This window comes from Annulohypoxylon truncatum (assembly GCF_022578515.1).
Source record: "Annulohypoxylon truncatum strain CBS 140777 unplaced genomic scaffold F4807scaffold_22, whole genome shotgun sequence".
NCBI classification, from domain to species: Eukaryota; Fungi; Ascomycota; class Sordariomycetes; order Xylariales; family Hypoxylaceae; genus Annulohypoxylon; species Annulohypoxylon truncatum.
The window spans coordinates 357,733-381,956 of record NW_025953808.1 but is presented as its reverse complement, the minus strand read 5'-3'; the positions used below and the strand labels follow the sequence as shown (position 1 = coordinate 381,956).

The window sequence follows — 24,224 nt, the reverse complement described above, 5'->3', positions numbered from 1 at the left end:
TGAAGAGGGGCACAGTAGAACACGGTGTGGCCGCATATACATACAGCTTACCCTTATTTAAACAATCTCCGTGGGATACTAAAGTGAAGAAAATACAACACAAATTGTCATTTAAGTACATAAACTAATATATATGTATATTGAATTCAAGCTATATAAGAAAATGTTTTTTCCAGCCATTCCAATGGCGCCCAAATCATTATACGCTTCCTTGGCTAGTACATGCCGAACTTCTTCTCTATCGACACCTTTACAGCAAAATCATCAAAGCCGAGGTGGCATTGACGCGAACAGTCACGTCCGTGCCGTCGAGTCCCAAGACACTACTATCGTTCCTTGCCAGTTGGTCAATCCCGTTGCTTTCCTTCGTCCATTGAAAACCCGCATACGTCAACCCGTCCTTAGCTAACGCGCCATTCGGAGCACCGAGATAATGTACCTTAGCCTGCTTAGAGGTCCCCGATAGTCCCTTCAGCGCAAAATCTACATACGTTCGGGTTCCATTCTGCGGAGTCCAAAGATCGAGATTGACAAGCGCTACCCTTGCTAGCTTGCCGGACTCGTATGCGGCGTATGCGGTGAGCGTGCCATTTGAATCATCGCCGACGTCCAGTTTGGCTACCTGCGTATTGCCGCCTTTGCTGATAAAGTCGGCAATGAAGGGCTGAGAGTAGAAGTTAGCGGTAACGGTCGCAGGACCAGCATTGCTGTCAACCGCGCGCCACATGTTAAGAGTAGACATTAGGATTTGCTGCCAGTTGACGCGCTTCACGTTAACCGTCATGCAGTACAACTGAAAGTCGACAGCCCATAAAGCGGTAGCTAAATTGCTATCCAGCGTTTTGCCACCACCTTTGGCTCCTCCTACATTGTAGCCAACCTCCGTCAGTGCGAAGCCAACATCGTTGTCGGTCTTTTTGAGGTACTCGATATTGGGGATGTAGTCCTTCATTTTATTCACCGAGGTGTTATGGCGTACCCAGTCCTGGAGCTCGCTCAATGTTTTCGGGCCGTGGCCTTGATAGTAGTGGAAGCCCACTTGCTTAATGCTAGAAGCAATCTTATTTAGCCCGTTCTCGAACGCGTCTTTTGCCGTAAGAGCAGTTGCGTCGCCAGAAGCCGTGTCGAGAGCTTGGAACATCTTTGGGCCATTTAAGATCGGGATGCTTTGCTTCAACTCGTTCATAAGGTTGGTGTACCTTTTCACATATTCGGCAGCATGGCCAGACTTGAACCAGCCGTAGAAGTTGGGTTCATTTCCGATCTCCAAGGTATAGAGACTCCCGTTACTAATGTGTCGCATTCCTGTCTTCGCCCACTCCAAAGTATGGCTATAGCTCGTGTTTTGGAAGGGTACCATGAACTCAAACTTCGCTCCAGGCCAGTTTTCAAAGGCATTGAAGAACGATGGACCAATTGTAACTCCATCTGTCAATGGGGGGCTGGACTTCGTTGGTGGGAAGTTGGTGGGGTCTTTCTGAGATGAATTGAAAAGGCCGTAGTCTGCTGATGTTCCGCCTACCCGAAGAAGGGGTGTTCCGCCAGTGCGACTCAACACGGAGTTGACAAGGTTTTGAGAGAAGCTGTTTGGTTTACCCTGAGCGTCGAATGAATAGGCATAAAATGAAGACTCTTCAAAAGCGAAGCCGGGAAAGGAAGGGTCAATTTTCTGGGAGATATCAGAAGGGGCAGTCGCCTGTATATCAACCGTGCGGGTGCTCTGCTGGCATGATCCTTGAGAAACAACAGATAAGAGTACTATGGCCGCCGCCACGGTATTTGAGGATGGAATCATCTTTAGGACGATGATGGATTCGGTCAAAAAATGATAGAGCTTACTTCACAACTAGAAACGCCATTTCAACACAATGGTCGCCAGTATATATAGTATATAATAGACCATGCAGCTGAAGGTGAGATTTGATCATATCGAATTAAAATAGAATATCCTTGTATGGCTTTCGGCCATTGGCAGCGAGCTGAAAATATAAAATCTCGATGGGGTTCAATTGCGACCGGGTTTGCCTTGCTGTAGAATGAACCAGGAGGGACGATCATTGATCTAAATGGCATTCTACAAGATAAATTCGTCCCAATTACGACGCATTAATGATAGCCCAACCAGCTCTCACTAAGCCTTAATGTTCCCCATAGCGCCCCGATCGACATTCCCTAGAGGCTGTGAACACTTCCATCCCCACCGTCCAATCCTTCGCTAAGTCATCTCACATAATCATTTTTCAAAGGGCTCATGGCCACGATCATCAGCATACTACTAATTATGGCTTGTAACGCCTCCCCATGCCTTTGGCACTACATTTCAATCAAGGAAACGGGCAGCAGTTAAAACAATACCCCTTTTATCTCAAAGATTTTTTACATTATTAATTATCTTTATAACAATTATTATACTAATTTCTTCAAAGAGTAAGATTACACCAAAGTTTAGTATATCACAATTGTTGCCCGTTTCCCCAATTAAGGCGCAGTGCCGAAGGCACGGGGAAGCGTCACAAGTCAGTGTCAGTAACTCATGTACCATATATAACCGCTAAAGACACAGCACTGAAGGAAGTCTCGTTAATATTTGCCTGTCAAACCTTCCAGCTAACACATAAAATCATCACCCCTTAAGTAGGTAGGTGGTAGTAGTATATATAGTATGTAAAATTTCATATGGCCTAGTCTAGTAAGACTTGCAATACCAGACTAATTAGATCTTACTTGCCTTCTCGATGTTCGCTTAATCACGAAGTACTTGTGTTATCCTAATGAGGTTGTTGGTGCCAAGGTGTCTACAGTACAAGTTTGAGAGACACAACTGAATTGAAACTTATTTTCATTTCAAAGAGCAGTATCTCTACTCTCATACCTTAGAATTGAATTCTATATCCTCCATTTCAGCACTTCGTACTCAATCATATGAATCTTAACATCTTCACAAGTAATCCACGATGAAATTGAACATTGCCGCCATCCTACTCGCAGCCCACGCATGCCATGTACTAGCAGCGACTACGTCCAACCCGGCCGCAGCCGAAGAGTGTGGCGACCTTGGAATCATGGAATATGATGAAGTCAATCTGCCTCAGGGCATGACGCCTTCGGATGTACGCAAATGTGCGAAACATCCTCTTGGTGACACGCGTATCATCGTAGAGGGTTCTCTAGCTCCCGGAGGCGTTCCTCAGGAAAATTCCATCATTATCCAGCCTAGACGCTGTTCTTGGGACGCCCCATACGGTTGCGCCCATAGCTATTGCTGGAAGGCGTGCGGTCAACTCGGCGAGTGGTGCTGGATGGCAGAAGGTGACGGGACTGGCCCATGGGTCCAGTGTGACACCTATAAGGATTACTCGATATTATCCCGTTATGGAAAAGGGTGTGGTAAGAATTATGGCTGCGGTTGTTAAGTCAAGAGAAAGTTACTGGCTTATAAGAGAGACGGAGCTATCTTGAGTCTATGGGTTATATCTCATATCTACTCCCTTCTTTATTTACTAACTTGTCCACATGAGAAAGAAGTGTTGGTCAATTAGTAGGTGGATAGTCTGCCGTTAAGTCAGGCAGGTTCCTTAAAAAAAAAAGAGGTTCCAGCCCCGTTTATAAAACTGTGTCTTCGTCTCTTAACTAGGTCGAACATCTTAAGCAGTCTGTCATAAAACCAATCAGCCAGTCAGTGACTCAGCTAAGATATATAAAAGGTGCGAATTCAGACACAAGGCTGCCATCTCGTAGGTGTTAACACGTCAATTGAAATACCACATTTAATTAGATAACAATATTGAACATGAAAGAACAAGGACTTGTCTAACTCCTTTCTTCCTTAGACGACTTCCACCGAGTTATATACCGTACTCCTACCTCTACCGAGGTACGTTTCTTGGAAGGCAAAGGAACTGCCTTTCACGATGGAGTCCCAAGAAGCAGCTGGTTTTTCACACTAAACGAGACTCGCAACGACTTCACAAGTTACAACATACCTACCTAGATATTCGCATAGGTACCTACTCCAGTACGCCAGATTGACGTAGTCTCTTGATTGATAAGGATGATTTTACTTTGTGAATCTTCGGGGGCTTCTATCGATGCATGCGGTGGAGTTGGCCCTGGGACTGGTGAAAATTCTTCCAAAGAAAGAGATTTGTACCTAGACGTTCGTCCTTCTCCAACGTCTGTTTTTCTTATACTAGTTGACTCCTATCAAATCTTCGTCTGTCGTCTGTCGTCTCTCGTGATCTGCCATGAGAGAAATCCAAGTAAACCTAACCTGGGTAGTCAATCTTCGGTAAAGGCATGTCGAAACAGCTACATACTTGCCTTCTGGGATCGTGTAATCAGAATGAACCTTACGATACCCCTTAACCACACGCTCAAGAGATGGAAACCGTATACCTTACCAAGAAGGAATCAGCAATATGCCATAATCTTGTCTATACGACGTCGTTGCACTCCAAACTTGATACTATGATCTAGGTACTTTAAATAGCTTCCGCCTCCTATAAGCCACCATCAACGTCTAAAGCATAACAGAGCCGAGCATCAATCATTTTTCTCTACTAGAACCCACACGGAAAACTTTGAACCTCTTAATTTTCTAAAATCAACACGCTCTCTCATTATTTCCTCTTCATTCTCTACCCTCTACCAAGATCAATCTGCATTTTTGCGCCTGGTCCTGGTAAACTCATCTCACCTACAACCTCTTCCAACATTGTTCTTCACAGGCTTCAACTAGGATCACGGGTAGATAAATTATATCTGATCTTGTGTTAGAATCAACGCTACAGATAACGCGATAGGTGACGCGCGAAGCTACTCTCCAGTGTGTCATCGTCGCGCAACCTTCCACCGTGCTTCAACCCTGACTACCATATAATACTCACATCATCGACACGTATCCAAGACTAGGATCTGCAAGAGTTCAACGTTACCGGCAAGATGAACCCCCTCGCGCCACGACATCCTTTCGCGCCACGAAATCCTTTCGCGCCACGAGATCCTTTCGCGGGACTCCCTGACGAGGACCAAGTGGGCAAACCCTGCCCTGACTTTAAACGTCCGCGTCAACCCTCACTCTCCCCGAGAAACGTGATCAAGTGCCTAGTCTGCGAACGAGAGGTCACCTCCGCGTACTTCGTCCAGCTCTCATGCCGCCACGCTCACTGCGTGGAGTGCGTGTGGGAGAACGCGCACATGGCCTACTTGTCGAAACCGTTCGCCCCCGCCAAGTGCTGCCGCGTCATTCCGATCGAAATATTCGTCGAGATCGCGGCCTTCTCGAAGAATGAGATTAAGACGTACATCAACCGCCTGGAGGAGTATTCAACTCCCGGTCGAAAGCTGTACTGCCATGACCAGGACTGTCTCGGGTTCATTCCCGAGGCCAGCTGCTCGCAGCGCGTCGGAACGTGCCCGAAGTGCGGCAAGAACACCTGCAAGACGTGCGCCCAGAAGTCGCACTTCGGTAACTGCGACCCGGCCCACATCAACGCCCTCGGACCCGACGACCCGGTCCTCAAGCTAGCGAATGCCGAGGGCTGGAAGCAGTGCCCGAACTGCCGCATCCTCGTGGAGAGAAACTCGGGCTGCACTCACATGACGTAAGTTGATAAGTTGATATATTTCCTTTCACCCGCGATTCGGTTATAAAACACAAGCTAACCTACTCTTTTCGATAATATAGGTGCAAATGTGGTCAGCGCTTCTGTTACTTGTGCGGCCTCGCGCTGGGAAACGATCCCTTCGATCACGACCGCTACGAGTGCTCTCAAAAGTTTGGTCGACCTGTGATTGACTAAGGCTACAACCGAATCATTCCCGCAACAGAGCAGGCTTAAGAGGTTTGATTTGCAAAATGAATGGGCAATAGTAATGCAAAGGTTTATCATTGGAATTGGGTGTGGAACCGAGCATGAGGAAGGATAGCTCGCATAACGGCCCACAAGGTCATACGGATGCTGCGAAATGATAGTCGCAGAGAAACATGGAAGAGGGATATGGGCATTGAGTTTGACTTCCACTTAGCTTAGCACCATTGACAAATACGACCTGGCAACTCTTCCCTCTGATTCCGCCCTCGCTCCTTCAAGAATCAGTGACATGAACTTACCAAAAATGGAGACTGAGATGAATACTTGCCCGTTTGGGTCATCTGCCCAGATCTTATTCGCTACTCCGACACCTACCCTTGTCTCTGTGGTACCATAGAACTCCGAATTGACTTCTATAAGGCATTATTACCTGACTAGTAGAGTTAATTATAAATTAGACCTCAAAATGTGCTGTTACTAAGAAAGTGACATACTACTGTAAAGGATCCCCATCATATTCCAGTAATACCAAGTCTACCTACTATTGACGAAAATAAAACTTGCAATTTGTGGGAATAAATGCGTAATCATCATCATCGCATACCTAGGTAGTATCAAGAAGTTAATCCTCTATATGTACCTAGGTACCTACGTAATAAGCAACTTCATGACACTAGGTTAAAGCCATTTATCACATCATATCACGAGTCTGCAACACTCGTGATATGATGCCCCCCTAAAGCTAGGGACTTAGATAGATTTGAGGTTTACCTTTTATTAATACACTCTTTGAGCCCTCTATTCTAGAACTCTTTGGGCACTTGTACCCATTATAATCCTTAAGCTACATGGCCCGTCTGCACCTAGCCTCCCTGCACTCCAGCAGCTGTAGCCCATTAGATCAGTGTAGTTAATACACTGCTCTTAGGATACAACTTTCAACAGGTTATGAGTCCGGTGACTTTAGCGACGATTTCCTTTTAAACACAGGTGGTTTAGGGGATAGATAGCCTCAAAGCTTAAGACCTTTAGGCCCTTAGGGCTTTGAGGGGAGTAAGCGTCGGGACCTTTGGCGATATAATCCTTAGGGTCCTTAAAAGTTAGGTCCCTAGTTGATGACTTGGGGCCCTGATACCTACCTGTGTTCGAGGTGCTAGGTTTCGTCGATGGTGGGTTTAGATCCTTAGAGCCCTTGTAGGCCCAGGAGCGAGCAGTGTGCTGGAGGGCGGATTTGGGGCTCTTCAAGTACCTGTAAAATAAGGTGTTCCAGTGCATTAGCTCCCTAGAGCTCTAGGTTTTAGGTCCTAACACCTAAACTTGTAAAGAAACACCTAAAGCTTCAACGCACCTGAAGCAGGCCTGAAGCCTTTAGGGACTAGTCCCTAAAGCCCACTAAACTTAGGTGTGTGGGCCCCTAGGATGTTCTGAATATAGTGGATCGAACCCCTGCTTCAACAAACTTCATGACACCAAAGCCATTCATTACATCATATCACGAGTCTGCTATACTCGGGGCTTCATTGAATTTGTTCGTTTGTATTGGTTGAGACATTATCATCTAATGACCGGATGTAAAACATCGAATCTAGCCTAGACCCTTCATCCAGTCTCCATTCCCATTTCTGTATCCGAATACAAGCATCCCCAACGCCGGCGTAAGTATCGTGACATAGTAGACACTAATAGTGCCAACTTTTCATGCAGTGCTTCCATATGGGTTCCAACAGTTATGGTAGAAACCATCTACCATAGGCCCAGAAAAGCAAAAGTCTAGCTATTTCAAGGCATCATCATCCGTCCCACCGGTTCAATCGATAACAAGGCCCTCCAGCGCCTGCAAGGCTCTGGTACCTTCCCTCTCGAAAGCCGAAACCATGGTTTCACACTCAAGCTTCAGCTTCTGTTGCGCCTCCTCTGCGTTGTGGTATATCCACTCCTCGACGGTCATCCGCTTCTCGGGACTTGTCAAATCCGGTCCGCTCTTCAGGTACTTAGCCGATCCAAGCGTGTTTTCCTTGTCCAAATCCTCGAAGACCATCTCGACATCAGTTGCAGTCCAGGGAACGGTGCTTTGCAGACCGGCTAGAACGTTACGCTTGGATGGTGAAGATCGAACCGGTGTGGCGGCAACTGGGGCCAGGGCGACTCTGTTGCTGTTTGCGGTATTCGACGGCTTCGAAGAAGGCGGCTCGTTCTCGGCGTCAGATGATTGTGGCGACGGAGACGGCGAGACGACGGCCTGTCTTGCAGCCTGGGCAGGCGAGATAGCGGCCTTGGGCGTTGTCGGAGCCTGAGGTTCCTCGGACGGAACTGGAAGTAGGGGGAGTGGCTTGTCAGCCGATGTGGAAGAGGAAGCTAGGGCCTCAAGAGACTTCTTTTTGACTACGGGCGCCTTTTCTGCAGACACGCGACGCTCAGAACGGAATGAGCTGTCAACTCTTGCTTCACCATCAGCAAGTTCGTCGGGCTTGGCATAGTCTGAACTCGCTGCTGCAGCCTTCTTACTCGGTCGACCACGCTTCTTGGGAGCAGCGCTAGACGACAGGCTCGTCCGAACCAGAGTCGCATTGCTAACGATGCTCACATCATGACCCTCGGCCAACTCATCCTCATTAGCAGTCTCAGCGTCCTGTTGCCCAGGTTCAGGCTCAGGCTCCACGGGCTCCTGTACTTTGGCCTTCTTGGTAGTCTGTTTAGAAGCCTTCCTAGTGCCAGCCTTGCGACCCTTCTTGGGAACCTGGAGAGTCTCGTCTTGATCGATCTCCAACTCTGTTGCCATTGCCTGCAGCTCAGCGTCGACGACACCTTCATCAATGGTAGGGGGCTCTGGATCGAACATAGCATGATCGTTGCGTGCCTCATCATGATTCGCAGTAGCAGCTTTCTTTGTCGTTGCCTTCTTGCCCTTTGACTTCACTGGGGCTCTCTTGCGGTCTGAATCCGAATCAGCCGCGATGTTCTCATCATCAGATAGTGGGCGGTCAAAATCGGCCTCCAGCTGTCTGTCAAGCTCTTCGTCATCCATCACATGAGCAGCGTCTTCTTGTTGGGATGTGGTAGAGATGGTCGACGCCTCCGAAAGGTTTCTTCCTTTGCGAATAGTAGTCGCTTTTCCCTTCCTGCCCTTCGCCTTTGACTTTGGTGCGGGATTAGCATCGACCATTTCCAGATCGTGATCTTGATCAATGACAGAGGCATCGGCGGTATTCCTCTTTCGAGCGCGCGTGGCTCGCTTCTTTGTCGCTGGTGCTTCCGCTGTAGTCAGCACCGAATCGTCCAAGGTGTCGCTAGCTCGTTTACGTCCTCGAGTGGGTTTCGGCGGGGGTGGGGGAGGTAGTTCTTGCTCTACCTCGGGTTCGTCTTCAAGCACCTCAACTGGTGCCTCCTTCTTGGCCCTGGTCTTCTTACCCTTAACGGCCGTACCCTTCTTCGCCCTGCTACGTTTCGTGCCACCTTGGGTCATAACAGAAGTGGTGGTCATAACACTCTCTTCGTGATCGACAGGATTTTCAAGCAGTGATGCCATGTCCGACGCTGCTGTAGAAGCAACCGACTGGGCAGAAAGTCGGGACGACTGGGAAGCTCTAGCACCCTTGCCTCTACCCTTCTTCTTGGCCAGTCCTTTCTTGTACTGGGTCAATAGCTTGAAGAATTGACATCCTGGAGAGCGCCTGTAGTGCTCCTCGCTATTATAGAATATTAGCGGAATGCAGAAACATAGAGATTGTGTTACTTACTAAGGATCGTCCTTGGGTTCCCATCCGTCAAGAGCAAGGGAACAATACGTGCAGCTGACCATATCATCAGAGTCAACAGTTGGAGTGTATTTCCAACCTGCATCGACAAGCTGCAACCATTTAGCAAAATGAGACACAAGGAAGTAGCGAGTATATCCTTACCTGCTTGGTTTTGCATTTCCAACCGCGCTTGCCATCATGAGGCCATCGTCCGGCGAACGTGGCTTTGCGCGCTTCGGTCATCTCAGTGCCAGTAGGATCGTCTACTGCATAATCTCCCAACCCGGCGTCGATAGCCGCCACAATGGCCCATCCACAGTGTGGAGACAAACGAAGATGTTCTTCCAAGGGGCTATCACTTGACTCCCATCCTGCCATAGCCTTAATACACAGGAAACAGACGGTATTATCTGGGGCGTCAGGTGTCGGCTCGAAGAAAAGTCCAGCTTGGGCGAGCTTCAAAGAGAAACATTTGTTAACATCTGAAGTCATGGGATTAAATAGGTGATTAGTATGTAGTAACTCACTTGAACAGGGTTCGGTTCTTCATGGGGCCATGTAAGCGTCTTTGACCCTTTGCCCTTGGCATTAGATGGACGGCGCGCGACTGGATGCGCAGTCTTGAATGACTCTAGTCTGCCATCGTAGGTGAAAAACTGATCGGAAATCTCGTCGGACTCCATGATTCAAGCGACAATCGCGCAAGAACTGGTCGACAAAAGGACGTGGTCGAACTAGGAAATGTTTGGAGTCGGCGCAAATTGTAGGTAATTTCGCGTTGCAGCAAAAAGAAACCAGCTATCTGATGAGGATCGGAGGGGTCAGATCGTGCTTGCATGCGCAGAAAGAGACTCTAGAACGGATATTTGCAATATGCAGTCAAAGTAAGGACGATAGATGTGAATACGGCTGCTTAAATATTAGTTCAAGTGCATTGACGGAATTGCAATCGCAAGTGCAAGGTGCAACTCCGCTACAAAAAGAAAGGTGTTGATGTTAGGATTCCGAATTCAATTGGCTACTAGATCGCGTTCTGTTTACTTTAACGACGGACCCACTTTCACCCGCCAAATCGGTACGTACCCAGGTATAGCCGTGCACAGACCCTATTTCTGATGACGTAAAATGAATGCTATTTTTCTTCAGCCACAGTTTTAGCCACACTGTATCCTCCACATAGAACTTCATAACATTAATTTCCATTCTTATTTTGTTACCACGGAACTACAGATCAGATGGATAGTCCAATGTCAACAGAGCACGACTAAATATCTCCTCGGGAAAGTATGACTGAAGATGCCAAATGCTACACATAAACGGGAATACCACGATTCTTATACAAACTAAGTACACCAATGAGCACGAATACTATCGTCGAGGAACGCACAAGACCTAGGAGAAATTATAAGGAATCAATGGCAAACTTCACCTAGCCATTCACTTCCAAGGTTACCTAGGTGCCTACGTCGTGACAGCTTTGCCGTCTCTTACAATGGCGGGGCTTACAGGAAACTATTGTCTGCAATACTACTGTGTCAGCAACGGAGTGAGATTGTCGATTTGCCCTGCATAAACGTACGGTAAAGATTTAACAAAGTACGACATCATGACGTACAACCTGGAACGAAAAGAATGTTCAGCAACGCCTAGTGACCCTGAATTATATGTTGAAAATCCGCTTCAATTTGTCTTCTAAAATTTGCTCTTGTGTGCCTAATAAGGATAACCTAACACATGTCCGAATGATCAGGGTTGACCTTCGCTCCCGAACCTTGCAAATAAAGATATAGCATCCATAACAACCCACGGTCTACGCAGTTTCTTTTGCTGACGATTTTATTCTTTAATATCAGGTACACTTAATACTGCAAATCTCACAGTCTCCCCCTTAAAGGATGAGGACATTAGTAAGTTGGAGGTCAGATACATATTGAGTAGCCTATTCACTACCGACATATTGAACTACATATGTTTGGTAAGAATTCTCAAAAGCAGTGATCATAGGAGTATGAACGCGTTCTGTAAGCGTTCCAGGAGACAGAGGTGCTGTGTAATCATCCATGTCCGTCAGCAGTTAGGAGGGTGAGATCGTTGGTGGCGATTGGTTCTGTCGTAAGTGGTTTGGCCCCTAGTAAACGGCACGCAGTATACACATATTATGTGGTAAGGACGGTGACTCAATATTCTGCCCTTGTATTACCGGCACGCAGGTACAAACCTCGGCAATCCGGGGATTCCCTCATGTACAAAATACTATAATAGGTTTAAGTCAATCTTCACGGCATGCATACATAGGGCTTAGAGCCGCTGCTTACGGGTTCTTTAATGGGTGAGCAGCTGACTAAGTGTGACATATTATCTGAGAAGCTCACTGCCGGGCTATTTCCAACCCCTGACATGAACCCAGAAGATTCGGTTACATTGCCGTAGGGCTATACGGTATCTCACAAGGCTGACCTCACCCGAGGTCTACTCGCCGTGGAACCATGTACACAATTTTTCTACAAAGATTACGTATATTACTTTATGCATAAATCCCGTTAAGTGGTATAACGCGTATATGATCCCAATAATCTTCACAGGTCGTTTCTCTAATAAGGAAACCCATTAACACCATGTCGTTGCACTAGTAACAACCCAAATATAAAAGCCAATACGTGTACCTAGTTAGGTAGATAATTGAGGCTCACGTAAGATACCTAGGTAGCTCTGGGGTAATCACACAAAAGGATCAGGCAAGTGTTAAAAGTAGGCGAAAAGATGAGCCTCATGGGTAACCTAATCATGAAGCTGGAGGTCTTGATTACCTAGGTACCTAGACTTGTGAGATTTTGCCGTTCGCCAGTAAGCTACACCCCAAGTATCCAGGACCTTGACGGTAGAAGCTGAGAATGATAGATCATATGGCCTTAGAGCCGAGCGGGTCAGCAATACTGCGGGCGGATCCTAAGAGCGCGCCGCCCTGGCTTATGATGTGAACAGTCAGCTACTATGCCAGAATTTTTCCCCCATCGAGGCACAGCTTGCGATGACGGCACTTCCTAGCCGGTTATATTGCTTCGAGGCCGAGAAGAGAAAGACAAGCGAGAGGATATACGATGAGTGGCGAGGCCGATCTAGAAGTATTGACCACGAGATGCAGTCACACAGCTTCATATCACTGTAGCATTGACCTTAGCTCTCACCATGGTAGTCGGACGACTGCTTCAGAGGGCTGTTGATGATGACGGTAGAGTGCGATGACCGAGGAAAAGAGGCCTCAAAGAACATGTATAAGAAGCCAGCTTCAGGACCTCGAGAACCGAAGAGAATCACCATAGCATTCGATATAAACACTACAACAAGCTTCAACAATACTATTCTTCAAATATTCATATAACATCTCTAAAATCAGTCAAGATGGGTTTCGTCAGCTACTCCGGCCCCTCCTCTTCCTTCCCTCCTATGGACCAGTGGAAGTCCTTCGAGGACATCTTCAACGCCAACAAAGCCGCCATGGCTGCCACTGGCGACACTGGTGAGGACATTGGCCGTATCTGGAACGCAGTCCTGGAGTGTGCCAAGATCGGTGTTGAGGAGCGGTAAGCCTTCCAACTCACACCAAACAACAGACGCCCGGCTAACCTAAGACCAGTGTCATCTTCTGCATCATCATGCAGGAATCAACCGGAAACGTCGGCGTCCAGACCACCTACAACAACGACGGCCACTCCACCGCCGGCCTCATGCAATGCGACGGCAGCCCTGGATTCCCCGGCCAGCACGGTCTCTCTCAGGTGAGTCGTCATAACGCAGACTTAACTTCGTCTAAACTCGTCTCCTATTAACACAATTCCCAGGACCAAATCACCTCCATGGTCACCGCGGGAACCAACCACTTCAAGCAGAACCTGAAGGACTTCGGCGACGCCGACACCGCCGACTGCATCTACAAGGCGCTGCGCGAGTACAACTCCGGCTCCGTCAACCCGAACAACTTGTCCGACGGCATGGGCGCCACCGCTTCCTACGTCTCCGACATCGCCAATCGCCTCCTCGGCCGCACCAACTAAGCTACCTTACTTGGATACCGGTATGTAGATAGCGGATGTGGAAGGGAGAAAAAGGGGGAGGGGAGGGTTGTTTAGGGTAGGACTTGGACACGTTCATTTTGGATATGGTAGTCTAATACAATCTCTGTTATCCGTAATGCTTTCTGCTGTCTGTTTATTCATGTGACTAGCGCGACGACTGCCATAAATTTGCTTAGGGATGAATTGCTTTTCAGGGGCTAAGCTCAGAAACCTAGGTAAAGATGTAGGCCGTCCTATCACGAGAACTACCTCAGCTAAAGTTGACCAGCACTTTTGAAGAATTGATCAAAAGAATGGGCAAAGGGGATAACTTGCTTAGGAATTCACTTATTATCTAACATAACAAGGCCTTGTCATAGCATTCATTGGTGTTGGATCATCTAACTTTAGTTTTTATCATTTAATCGTTGTTTTCGCTCACAAATCATCTTTGAGAAACTACTGGCCAAGATTAAGTCTTTATTTTCTGTAGACAACGTATCTGACTCCGCTATATATGAATTGTCTCCAACCTTGGAACATTTGACCAAGGAAATGAGAGCCACTTATACAGATAGCCACGGAATATCCGCGTGCGAGACTCATCGGATAGCTTCCGATTACCACAAGTCGCACGGCTAATGGTCTTAATCTTCATGGGGGCTTTCGCCCACGTTTTATGCGGCAGAAGTGAGAGCAATAGCAGTAAGGCCGAGCTCCTTGTAAAATGCGTCGCTGCTAGGCTTCCTGCCCAAGAATTGCTCGAGCGTAATCATCTCGTCTTGACTGCCGCCGCGTTCAAGAACGGTGTGACGGTATCTACGGCCTTCCTTTCCATTCATTGGGTCGTTCTTAAAGACCGAATAGAACATGTCCGTGCTGTAGACTTCTGAAGAAAGGTAGCCATAGTAACCAGCATCATAACCTCCAATGAGATGGCCGAAGGTTGCCTGGCCGTTGCCCCAGGTACTGTTCAATTCAGTTAGTGTCACACAAAACTAGGTATTTTATCCATCAAATTAAAACGCACCTTGGCTCTCCTAGAGCTTCGGGGCCCTTGAGGCCAGCAATCTGAGTCCGGAGATCGTTATAGAGCGCACCAGCATCTAGCTTCTCAAGCTCCTCATGGGTAGCAGGTGAATGTACCGTCATATCAAAGATACCGAAGTGCAATTGCCTAAGGTTGAATAGCGCATCGTTAACGTGCTTAGTTGAAATCTGTTTCTCGATCAATTCGTCGGGAATCTTCTCGCCAGTTTGGTAGTGGTTTGAGAGGGCTTTTAGCTGACTAGGCGTCCAGCACCAATTCTCAAGCATCTGACTTGGGGCTTCGACAAAGTCCCTAACTGTCGATGTGCCGTGGAATCTGCTGTACTTAGTTCGGCCAGTCAAATCATGAATGCCATGTCCGAGCTCATGGAACAGCGTAACCACCTCGTCGTGCTTGAGTAAAGAGGGCTTCTTTTCGGTCGGTTTAGAGAAGTTGCACACTAAGGCGGTGGCAGGATACCTGCGTGTGCCATCCTTCTTCAGGAAGCCCGGCTGTAGGTTGAAGTTAGCGGCATGGCCATACTTACCTTGCCGTGGGTGCAAATCAAGATAGAGATAGCCAACAAAGCCATCACCTTCAGAGCAGTCATCCCAGACAGAAAAGACGATCACATCTTCGTGCCATGCAATATCTTCAGCTTTACCAGTCGGCGATAACCGCTTCCGCTCACTGGCGTCTAGTTCCACGAATACTAAGCCGAACAATTCTTCGAAGATATGCAGCATCCCTTGGACAGTGCTTTGGAGTGGGAAATATTCGGCAATCTTGACCTCGTCAATGTTGTATTCTTGCTCCACCATCATTCGGTCATAGAACCGGTGATCCCAGAGGTAGTAGTTACCGTCTGGCTTCAATCCTCTTGACTCCTCATCTTTTTTCTTGAGTTCCAGTAGATGACTTATCTCTTTATCACCACCTGGTGTGAGACGCGTTCGCAAATCTGCTAGAAAGGAGTTAACCACGGCCGGATCCTTAGCCATCTTATCTTCTATACGGAAAGCGGCGTGGTTAGGGTACCCCAGAAGTCTAGCACCTTCGTCACGTAGCAGGATGGCCTCTTTGAAAAGGGGGCCATTCTGGTTGGTCTGTTGAGTCTCGTCAGTTAAACCTGGTTCAGCATGAGGAGATGGAAGACCGTGACATACCTTATTTTCGTTAGCAATAAAAACCTTCTTTCGAGTCTCAGGGTTCTTGGCGAATTTGAGCGTCGGGAATAGATCGGGGTACTTGAAGCTGAGTTTGACCTTCCCCTCGTTCTCTCCAGTACCTTTCTCTAGGCCATCGATCACATCTTCCGGCACTCCATCTAATTCTTCCTTCGTGAACCACAGGCCTCCATTTTCTTCATTGAGGTTCTTCTGAAATTGAATCGCAATTTGACTTAACCGCATCTTGATTTCCTTGAACCTGTCTCGCTTAGGACCTTGAGGAAGCCCTAGTCCGTTCCTGATGTAACCCTTACGCTCTTTCTCGAGTAGCCGCAGCCCTTCCGGGTCTAGGTCGGGCTCCTTGGTCTTCTGGGCCTGAAAAGCGGCGTCGACGAGTTTGAAAACATCCTCGCGCATGTTGCACTCGATCGAGAACTCATCCATGATCTTCTCCGCCTCGGTGGAAGCATTCCGCAAATCTTCGTTGGCTGAAACGTATTGGTAGAAGCCAAGAATTCGAGTACTCAGCTGAGACTGGTCTTCGTCTTCCGCTATCGGCGCTAGGACAGAGGCAAAACTGGCCTTGTCAGAAGGCACCTTCGCAACGAGATTGTCTAGCAGAGATCGTGTAGAGTCGCAAATAGTTTTAGCATCGTTGACAATAGACTCCTTTGTGCCAGTGAAGGTTGGTGGTGCCTGCGGAGGATTCTTATACTTGTCGGGAGCCATGTTGGCGGATACGATGGATCGAAGGTGTGTAGTAGTGGGTGAGCGGTTGAAGGAGAGAAGAGCTGTTGGGGAAGACGATTTTGGACGTATCTGGTTCAGATATAAAGTAAGACGAGAGAGAGCTCGTGGGGCAGCCAGATTGAGGGCAATGGCGAGCAGAAGTATAAGAAGAGAAGTTGTCAAGACGAGGGAGAGGGGTCGTGAATGTGTTTTTGTAGAGGAAATCTTTGAATTCGCCAGTATCACGAGGGCAACTGGGTCCTTGGTGTGTCCAATGGAAGCTGCAAGGACGCAAATGGTGAGCAACTGGCAACGGCGGGGTTGATTGTATTAGACACGTTAGGCAAGCCCTTCTAACGCACTTCTACAACTAATGCAGGTGCGTGTTTCGGAGTTGGATTCTTGAAGCTGATTAGGTTTGTCTGATGCAGGTGACTTCTGTGGCTATCCACCTCAAGTACATTAACGGTACGTTGACAATGTAAGGTAACGATTCGAACAGCCTGATTGAATATGTCGAGAAGTTAGATGGAGCTTCGTGAATGTCAATCGTGACGGAGCCGGGACACCTACAGCTCTCTCTAACCTCTTCTAGACTGCGGGGGACTGTAGAGGGGCAGGTACTCGAAGTTCCAGTACTCGGAAGTATTTTTTACGAGTATTAGTGATGACAAGGTACTTGATCTCAAGTCCTTAGTCGTACTGCGCAGGTACTACCACGTTAAACAAAGATCCACCGACTCCAAGGTGGTAGGGTGCTGTACCTTACGTGCACGTAAACACTATAAGGTACCTAGGTACCTACCGAAGAAATTGTAATGCTTGAAGAGACAGATATTTCAGAATAGGGATAAGCAAAACAGGGAGTCCTCAACACCCATTGCGAGTTTGACCATGTATATTCCAGTACCTATGACCGACGGCCTATGGCTACAATTCCAAGCCTCACAGTCATAAGAGACCAAATAGGTCCATTCCAATTCCATATAATCCCGTCAATTAACTAACGCCCTGTCACTCCCATTCATGGTGTCATGCAATGTGATGTGTTGATGCTCTCTTCACACAAGTATTGCGGGTGTACGTAGCGATTCTCACGCCTCCAAACTCCGGCTCCCATCAATGTACTAGAGCGAATCGTTTAATTGGCCAAGATGGTTCGGACAAGATCTATTTACCATTAGTCGTTGCCTTGACTCCTTCTCGAGACGGGACTGATTTGTGTGAAGCATGTGCTTACCGGTGTAGTTGACTTGACCCGAACTAGTGTCGACTGCCTTCAGGAGTTCATCCACCTCTTCGTCCGTCATCTTCTCGCCCAGATTCGTCAGAATGTACTTGAGTTGTCCGACGCCAATAAATCCCGTCATGTCCTTATCGAAGACTTGGAAACCACGGCAGTACTCGTCAGGCTCGCCGGGGTCGCGGAAACCACCCGGCCGGTTTAGGATTTTCGAGAAAGTCTCAAAGTCGACTAGAATCATACATACGTATTAGAAAATCGCCATTTGACTTCGTAGAGCATTTGCAGCAGTTGTTTGCGCGAGGGGCAGTCGCAGATGGCGCAGTTGGATAAATGTTGACATTGCAGTCTATTTGGTAAACAAAAGGGGGGCTACTCACAATCGCCACCGACATTTCGCTCCAAGTCTCTGATTTCGGCTAGAGTAGGGTTCTGGCCACAGGCGCGCAAGAGATCACCAAGGCTGTCGAGAGAAACGCGGCCGTTGCCTCGCTTGTCGAATAATGAGAAGGCCTCCTTGTAGTTAGTCGAAGCCTGAGGAGCATCGTTAGTGGCCATTTTGACGGTTTATCGCAGTTCTGTTTGTACGGAGTGAATGTATGAAAAGACAGAGCAATTGATAGGCTAGGCAGGAAAGTAACGGGAGCGATTGAATGCGCAGTTTGTGGATTGTTGGTTCGCTCTTGTTGGATTTTTATTTGTTTTCGCTTTGTTTTCCGGGAGACTGGGACGATTCGGGAAAGCTGACAAAGAGTTTGCCGACAAAACCCCCTAAGGGGCGCCGTCGCCGCCCGTTGCCAGTGCAAATACGGCCACGGCTGCAATTACTCAGTGCGAAAGGATTGCTGACTGGCTGTTCCCGATCGCGTAACACCCACGCTAAACTAGGATTTAGGGGTTACGAGGGGCACCGGGCAAAAATATTCCTTCTGTTTACTTCCAACAGGAACAAAGAAAAGAAGGAGACAAGAGAATAACTCACCATTTTGAACTGTTTGATTGCGAAAAACTGGCGTAAGTTGGGTTAAAAGCGTCAAGTAAGCAGTGAAGAGGTTTGTGATGATATTTGCCGGAGGAGTGAGAGAGAACGTTGGTTAAAGCAATAAGAAAATTGATATTGGAACTGAAACGGTGAAATTGATTTGCCCCCTAGCTAGCGTAGTTCCTTGCGCCTACTGTGGATCGATTAGGCTTTGGTATTGACGGGGCAACCGCAATCGTGCACTTGTTCTATTTGGTCAATTGAGGGCAGGCGGGAGAGCGGGGCAGTTTCTCGTCACACACCGCTAAAACATCAGCCAATACACGTAAACAGATTCACATGCCGTCGATAAATCTCCAGATCTCTAACTTTAGAATCTTAGGTACCAAAGTCTAAAATCCTTACCAGGCGACCCTTACCATAGAAACTGAATACCTTATTTACATTCAACATCCCATCTAAAGAAGTAGCGTAGAGTATTAAATTTATTATTTACGTCAATGTATTATGTACATCAATGATGGTAGGTATTTACAGATGCATAAATTCCATGTACTTCTATTGGCATTGGTCTCGAAGAAACAACATAAAAGGGAACGCTTATGATTTGTCTCACCGCCGTCTAGCCATTATGATATAAGTGCCCCAATCACTTACAGCCTCAGCTTCTCGCCATCGATCCCCCATTGCCTTCCATTCAGGCACGGCATCGATGATCCGATCCCACATGAGATCGAATATGTCGCCATCTCCACCATTCGCCCTGTTCTTAACGTCAGGATGCGCATCTTTCCACGCGCTGAAACAGCTGAATGTTCTCAGATAGCTGTCAACTTCACCCAGCTTCATATTCTTTCTTAGCCAGCACGTCTCCTCCGTCCCCTCCTTTCCGGGCTCGTGCTCTAGTCTCTTCACGTCCGCCCAATCTGATTCCGGAGGCCGCACGCTACGTAGAAGATTCCTTAGGATGTTCCGGCCCGGCTGTTCCCAATACGGACCCATTCCCGTCCACCCCGGCGATACTTCCTCGAACCCGTAAATAAACTCCTCCATGATCTCGGTGACGTGTTCGGCGCCGAGCAGCACGTTATCCTTGTAACCCCAGAAAGCCACGGTGCCTCCGGGACGGACTACCCGCGCGAGGTTAGGCCAGACTTTGCCGTAGTCGAACCAATGCGCAGCTTGGCCCGCGACGGTCATGTCCACAGATCCGTCGGGCAAGAAGCTCAAGTCCTCGGCGCTACCTTGGCGAAAGGTAATCTCGGGATCGGTCGTTGTTTGCTGGGCTTGCGCTATCATCCCTGCCGACGGATCGATGGCAAGCACTGATTTGAAATGCGGTCTGAGAGAACGTGCGATGAGGCCATGGCCACAGCCGAGATCCAGCAAGGTGCCGCTAGATGCGGGCAACTGGTGGTAGCTTAAGACGGTACGGAACAGCGATGGGGGGTAAGCCGGCCGAAAAGCCGCGTACGCCTTGGCTGAAAATGTTGGTCGGCTGTTTTTCTGTCAACGACACGCCTCTAAAAGGGAAGGTAACAACTGACGCAAATGTCGTCATCTTGTGTGAGCTCAACTAACGGGAATAGGTTGAGCTCTGGGTCAACTGGTCCTGATAGCAGGAGGCAGATTTGTTGGTATGTATTATGCACTTTCTCGATATAGACTACGGCAGCAGACTAGAGCAGCCAGGGGTAAAAGCAAAGATGAGATTAAGTTTACTCAGCCGCGATCCTCCTTGAACGAATCATGGGATGGGTTTTATCTAGTTGCATCTATTGTGACATCGGCCAAGATGATTCCGAAATATAGTATCACAATAGTATGGTATACATACATATGTAAGTCTTGGGGCTCAACCTCCTCGACCTCTAATCTGTTTAGGACTGGAAACCCTCTTTCATCATCCGTCTCAACGGTCCTCAACCAAACATTCTTACTCAGCCAGACCGAGTAATTCGCTCCCATTTAACAGCAGCAACCCAAACGCACCTCTCACTTTCGATCTAAACCTTCTACCAAACACACCACATCAGACCACTATTTTTATTATTCTTAATCACTTGCCAACTTGGAATATATCCCTCAAGATGTCTACCGAAGCTACCGTGAAAGCCTTCTTCAACTCCCCCCAATTTGCCGTGGTCGGCGCGAGCACGAACCCCGCCAAATTCGGCCATAAGGGTAAGGACCTAGGTCCCCTACTATTCGCCCCTCTCCTCATCCGTCGCCTATCACCTCACTCCTCGATGGTCCCTTAATCTCAGCTGCAAGCGGGGCCAACCTTTGCGCAACCCAAGCGGGCGGTTCATGCACATCGGATACGACATCATTCTCACCTCACCTCACTTCGCCTCGCTCGCCTAACAGCACTTTTTCAATCTTCATTCCTATATATAAAGCACACAATAGGCCCAGTTAACTAACACCCCCACCCCTATCTCAAGTCTTCACCTGGTACCACGCGCACTCCCTCCCCGTAACCCCCATCAACCCAGCCAGCACCTCGATCGAGACGCCCTTCGGCGTGCACCCGACCATCAAGTCGCTCGCCGACCTGCCGGACCCGGAACACACGTCGCTATCGGTCATCACGCCGGCGCCCGTGACGCTGAACGTGCTCAAGGAGGCCAAGAAGCTCGGCATCCCGGCCGTGTGGCTGCAGCCGGGGACGTGGGACGAGGCCGTGCTGGCGTTCGCGCGAGGCACGGACTCTGAGAAAACCGCTGAGAGCGCCGAGGAGACCCCCGGCTACCAGGGCGCGGTCGTAGCCGGCGACGGTGGCAGCGGGCACGGCGGCTGGTGCGTGCTCGTCGACGGCGAGAGGGGCCTGCGGGCGGCGGGAAAACTGTGAGTGTACACTAGCCAAAAGCCAAAACCCGCGCCTCGACATCACCAACCCCCACAGCTCCTTAACCCACACCGCCCCCTTGCTACTCGGCTGAGAGCGCAGCGAGGGGGGGTTATACGTTATACACAGTCGTTTATGAAACAGAACAAGAAAAAGAAAGAACATAGGCTTAAACCTTTAGGAAGAGGCGTGGCGTGGGAGAGCTTGTGGGAGAAGTGTGCCGACTGATGTGACGAACGATGATACGCGCTTGGGCGAGGGGGGATGCGACGGCGGCAGATGCGATATCCGGGGTCTTTGGGAGATACTCTTTACCTTATCTTACTTTCCGGGCTAAACGATATATTTCGAATGCATTGTTTGCGACATCATATATCGAACTTCTTGTTTTGAGTTATTACGTGCTGATCCTATGTGCGATTTCATGTTCAACATTCATGAACCTATTCTCACTCTCCTCACAATCTTCTCTCGGAGTTGATTCATTTTATTAATCATCTTATTTATATATGCCAAAAGATAATGTGTCATAACATCTAAGATGCTTGTTTGCTAAAATAATTCGTCAAGGTGTTCGCCTGCTTCAAAGGCGCCGCCTTGGCCTTCTTCGGGCTACCACTTATTTCAGGCTTCTTACCAATCTCCAGGATATCCAAGAATTCCTCAAACTCTACCTTTGGCACAATTCCTCCGCTAGCTTCCTTATGGCCCCTAGCGAACGACTCGCCGAGCCTGTCCCGCAGAGTCGGGTTCGGCGCCCTCGCCGCGATATCCTTCAACGTCTCGATAATGTTGACCGGCCGCTCCCTCGCCCGCGCGCTGCGAGGGATGCGGCATGAGAAATTCACCATCCCGGGAAGATACCCTTCGTTTGCTACCAAGATCACTTCTAACTTCGGCGACTGTAGGTGCCCCGCCCAACGCGTCGCTATCACCGGGTGAACTTGCGCCGCGGAGTTGATGCGGAATACAGCGATCTTCCCGTCACTTGAGAATTTGGGGGCTGTGTGAGTGCAACGTTCCACCTCGGCGTTCACTTCAGCTCGAGCTGCAAGGAGACTGCTGTTTTGTAGCAGGTCTTTGGGCGAGCTTGCAGTTATTAGGGCGGTCCATGCCGCTGGAACACCGTAGGTGGCGGTTCGACGAGGAGCGTTTATTAGCGAAACCGCATCGTTTACGGCTTTCTTGGTGTAAGTCTTGAATGTAGCCTTCATGTCTGGAAACGGGGGCTCCCATTTCAGTGTATTGCCTAGGTCACCATGGGTGCCCATTGCGCATAGCCAATCGCAACTACTCTGAACTTCTTCATGTAACTCATTACATATATGATAGGTGAGAAGTGAGCTTGTGGCTACGGGCGGGGAGTTACATGCTGTAACATGCTGTGAACCTTCAGGGAAATCCTCATCTAGTGCCCAGTGATGGTCGATTACCAGAGCTTTGTGCGGTGCATCGATGACGGGAGGGGATTTACGTGACCCCTGGTCAAGGACGAATATATAATCGGGCTTACAAGCAGCCATAGCGGCACGCTCGCGCTCATCGTGAATATTAGTTCCTTTCTGAAGCAAGTGTGCTGATATCGAGTCAGGCTCTAATCCAAGGAGGATGAGAGTCTTCTGTAGGATAGCACCGGATGTTAATCCATCGGCATCTTTATCAGGTACGATCAACGTCTTCTTCTTTGCGGAAACGCTAGATATGAACTATTAGTTTGAGGGTAAGTCCCAATTGTTTAGGGTGGGACATGCCACTCCCGAATGAAATCTCGAGCGCGCTCGATCTGCTCTCTAGGAGCCGGCCATACGATTTCTCCAGATTCATCTCGTATTGACGGAGTCAAATGATATTCTGGTACTTCTGGCCGAGGTTTCTTAGCTCTCGGGGTGGTTTTAGGTATTGATGATGCACTGCGTTTCATCTCAACTTGATATATTGACCGTGCTTCAAGCTTAGTAGGTCGTCGTATGTTAGAGCTACAAGTGTTTAACTGGCGAATTATCCGTTTGGTAACATTTGGTCTTCCTCTAAGAGCAAAGCAAGTAAGTGCCCTTGGTAAATCGGTATAATTGACATGCGCCCTCATGAAGCCCAATGGATGATGATGTAGGCAATGTCTGAATCGCATATGCAATCGACGATTTTAGTGAGACTTGAAAGAATAAACGGCGCTAATGACGTAAACGATAGCGCATCCCGACCGCTGCAATCAAGGGGTTTAGGGCCAATTAACCTTATTGACTCAACCCCAATCCTCTTTAGAAATAACAACGTCTTCGTCGATTTCGTAAACTCGAAGTTACATATGAAGAAACTTGATACCTACCTAGTTCAAGCCTCCCTCGTGGCTGCTCCTAAGCTGTTCGGGAAATAGATACTAGGTATTTTTCATGTTTCTAGTCCGGCACTGATATCTCCCCCCGATGGAGAGCACCTATGACTCTGTGGCTTACAGTGTTTTGGAAAAATTCGATCAATGCAGCATTTTGGTCATTAAGTCTTTCACCTCCAATGGCATATCTCATTACCTCCCTAAAGGTGCCCTGTCCGTTTCCAACCGAATTATAGGCACCAACGAAGGGGGTGAATTATAGCCATTCTACGAGAACTGCGTCAAC

At 48.3% G+C, this 24,224-nt stretch overlaps 10 protein-coding genes across 10 annotated transcripts; 4 read left to right on the top strand and 6 right to left on the bottom strand.

Annotated features, from left to right (window-relative positions):
* Positions 1-114: 114 nt before the first annotated feature.
* On the bottom strand, positions 115-2,059 carry F4807DRAFT_431319 (uncharacterized protein). Its single transcript, XM_047998482.1, has one exon. The coding sequence runs from the start codon at positions 1,793-1,795 to the stop codon at positions 251-253; it is 1,545 nt and encodes a 514-aa protein (XP_047852951.1). The 5' UTR covers positions 1,796-2,059; the 3' UTR covers positions 115-250.
* An 895-nt stretch (positions 2,060-2,954) lies between these two features.
* On the top strand, positions 2,955-3,413 carry F4807DRAFT_461757 (uncharacterized protein; the record flags this gene model as incomplete). Its single annotated transcript, XM_048001728.1, has 1 exon — positions 2,955-3,413. One exon carries the CDS (start codon positions 2,955-2,957, stop codon positions 3,411-3,413), a length of 459 nt encoding a protein of 152 aa, XP_047852950.1.
* A 1,528-nt stretch (positions 3,414-4,941) lies between these two features.
* On the top strand, positions 4,942-5,793 carry F4807DRAFT_461756 (uncharacterized protein; the record flags this gene model as incomplete). The annotated part of the gene is made up of 2 exons (XM_048001727.1): positions 4,942-5,603; positions 5,703-5,793. 2 exons carry the CDS (start codon positions 4,942-4,944, stop codon positions 5,791-5,793), a joined length of 753 nt encoding a protein of 250 aa, XP_047852949.1.
* A 1,536-nt stretch (positions 5,794-7,329) lies between these two features.
* On the bottom strand, positions 7,330-10,537 carry F4807DRAFT_152028 (uncharacterized protein). The gene is made up of 4 exons (XM_047993218.1): positions 10,078-10,537; positions 9,713-10,006; positions 9,551-9,660; positions 7,330-9,499 (listed from the first exon to the last, which is right to left on the bottom strand). Exons 1-4 carry the CDS (start codon positions 10,231-10,233, stop codon positions 7,621-7,623), a joined length of 2,439 nt encoding a protein of 812 aa, XP_047852948.1. The 5' UTR covers positions 10,234-10,537; the 3' UTR covers positions 7,330-7,620.
* Positions 10,538-12,883: 2,346 nt separating this feature from the next.
* On the top strand, positions 12,884-13,602 carry F4807DRAFT_468685 (uncharacterized protein; the record flags this gene model as incomplete). The annotated part of the gene is made up of 3 exons (XM_048002623.1): positions 12,884-13,131; positions 13,185-13,326; positions 13,390-13,602. Exons 1-3 carry the CDS (start codon positions 12,950-12,952, stop codon positions 13,600-13,602), a joined length of 537 nt encoding a protein of 178 aa, XP_047852947.1. The 5' UTR covers positions 12,884-12,949.
* Positions 13,603-14,062: 460 nt separating this feature from the next.
* F4807DRAFT_431315 (Metalloprotease) lies at positions 14,063-17,076 on the bottom strand. The gene is made up of 3 exons (XM_047998481.1): positions 15,799-17,076; positions 14,633-15,738; positions 14,063-14,571 (listed from the first exon to the last, which is right to left on the bottom strand). The coding sequence occupies exons 1-3, from the start codon at positions 16,528-16,530 to the stop codon at positions 14,280-14,282; spliced, it is 2,130 nt and encodes a 709-aa protein (XP_047852946.1). The 5' UTR covers positions 16,531-17,076; the 3' UTR covers positions 14,063-14,279.
* Positions 17,077-17,337: 261 nt separating this feature from the next.
* On the bottom strand, positions 17,338-19,026 carry F4807DRAFT_431312 (myosin regulatory light chain cdc4). The gene is made up of 3 exons (XM_047998480.1): positions 18,154-19,026; positions 17,771-18,004; positions 17,338-17,700 (listed from the first exon to the last, which is right to left on the bottom strand). The coding sequence occupies exons 1-3, from the start codon at positions 18,329-18,331 to the stop codon at positions 17,672-17,674; spliced, it is 441 nt and encodes a 146-aa protein (XP_047852945.1). The 5' UTR covers positions 18,332-19,026; the 3' UTR covers positions 17,338-17,671.
* A 202-nt stretch (positions 19,027-19,228) lies between these two features.
* Positions 19,229-20,450, bottom strand: F4807DRAFT_151651 (uncharacterized protein). The gene has a single exon (XM_047993215.1). The coding sequence runs from the start codon at positions 20,052-20,054 to the stop codon at positions 19,368-19,370; it is 687 nt and encodes a 228-aa protein (XP_047852944.1). The 5' UTR covers positions 20,055-20,450; the 3' UTR covers positions 19,229-19,367.
* A 395-nt stretch (positions 20,451-20,845) lies between these two features.
* Positions 20,846-21,609, top strand: F4807DRAFT_461751 (NAD(P)-binding protein; the record flags this gene model as incomplete). The annotated part of the gene is made up of 2 exons (XM_048001726.1): positions 20,846-20,939; positions 21,203-21,609. The coding sequence occupies 2 exons, from the start codon at positions 20,846-20,848 to the stop codon at positions 21,607-21,609; spliced, it is 501 nt and encodes a 166-aa protein (XP_047852943.1).
* A 398-nt stretch (positions 21,610-22,007) lies between these two features.
* Positions 22,008-23,881, bottom strand: F4807DRAFT_151557 (DHH phosphoesterase). Its single transcript, XM_047993213.1, has 2 exons — positions 23,358-23,881; positions 22,008-23,301 (listed from the first exon to the last, which is right to left on the bottom strand). Exons 1-2 carry the CDS (start codon positions 23,732-23,734, stop codon positions 22,143-22,145), a joined length of 1,536 nt encoding a protein of 511 aa, XP_047852942.1. The 5' UTR covers positions 23,735-23,881; the 3' UTR covers positions 22,008-22,142.
* Positions 23,882-24,224: the final 343 nt, after the last annotated feature.

Coding starts and splice junctions, on each gene's coding strand:
- F4807DRAFT_152028 (XM_047993218.1), bottom strand. CDS start 10,233: ATGGAGTCCGACGAGATTTCCGATCAGTTTTTCACCTACGATGGCAGA. Junction 9,661..9,712: donor GGAAATGCAAAACCAAGCAG/GTAAGGATATAC, acceptor AAATGGTTGCAG/CTTGTCGATGCAGGTTGGAA. Junction 9,500..9,550: donor GAACCCAAGGACGATCCTTA/GTAAGTAACACA, acceptor ATTCTATAATAG/CGAGGAGCACTACAGGCGCT.
- F4807DRAFT_431312 (XM_047998480.1), bottom strand. CDS start 18,331: ATGGCCACTAACGATGCTCCTCAGGCTTCGACTAACTACAAGGAGGCC. Junction 18,005..18,153: donor GCGAAATGTCGGTGGCGATT/GTGAGTAGCCCC, acceptor GTATGATTCTAG/TCGACTTTGAGACTTTCTCG. Junction 17,701..17,770: donor GGGTCAAGTCAACTACACCG/GTAAGCACATGC, acceptor AATGGTAAATAG/ATCTTGTCCGAACCATCTTG.
- F4807DRAFT_431315 (XM_047998481.1), bottom strand. CDS start 16,530: ATGGCTCCCGACAAGTATAAGAATCCTCCGCAGGCACCACCAACCTTC. Junction 15,739..15,798: donor TTATTGCTAACGAAAATAAG/GTATGTCACGGT, acceptor GAGACTCAACAG/ACCAACCAGAATGGCCCCCT. Junction 14,572..14,632: donor GAAGCTCTAGGAGAGCCAAG/GTGCGTTTTAAT, acceptor TGAATTGAACAG/TACCTGGGGCAACGGCCAGG.
- F4807DRAFT_151557 (XM_047993213.1), bottom strand. CDS start 23,734: ATGCGATTCAGACATTGCCTACATCATCATCCATTGGGCTTCATGAGG. Junction 23,302..23,357: donor CGAGATTTCATTCGGGAGTG/GCATGTCCCACC, acceptor GTTCATATCTAG/CGTTTCCGCAAAGAAGAAGA.
- F4807DRAFT_151651 (XM_047993215.1), bottom strand. CDS start 20,054: ATGATAGCGCAAGCCCAGCAAACAACGACCGATCCCGAGATTACCTTT.
- F4807DRAFT_431319 (XM_047998482.1), bottom strand. CDS start 1,795: ATGATTCCATCCTCAAATACCGTGGCGGCGGCCATAGTACTCTTATCT.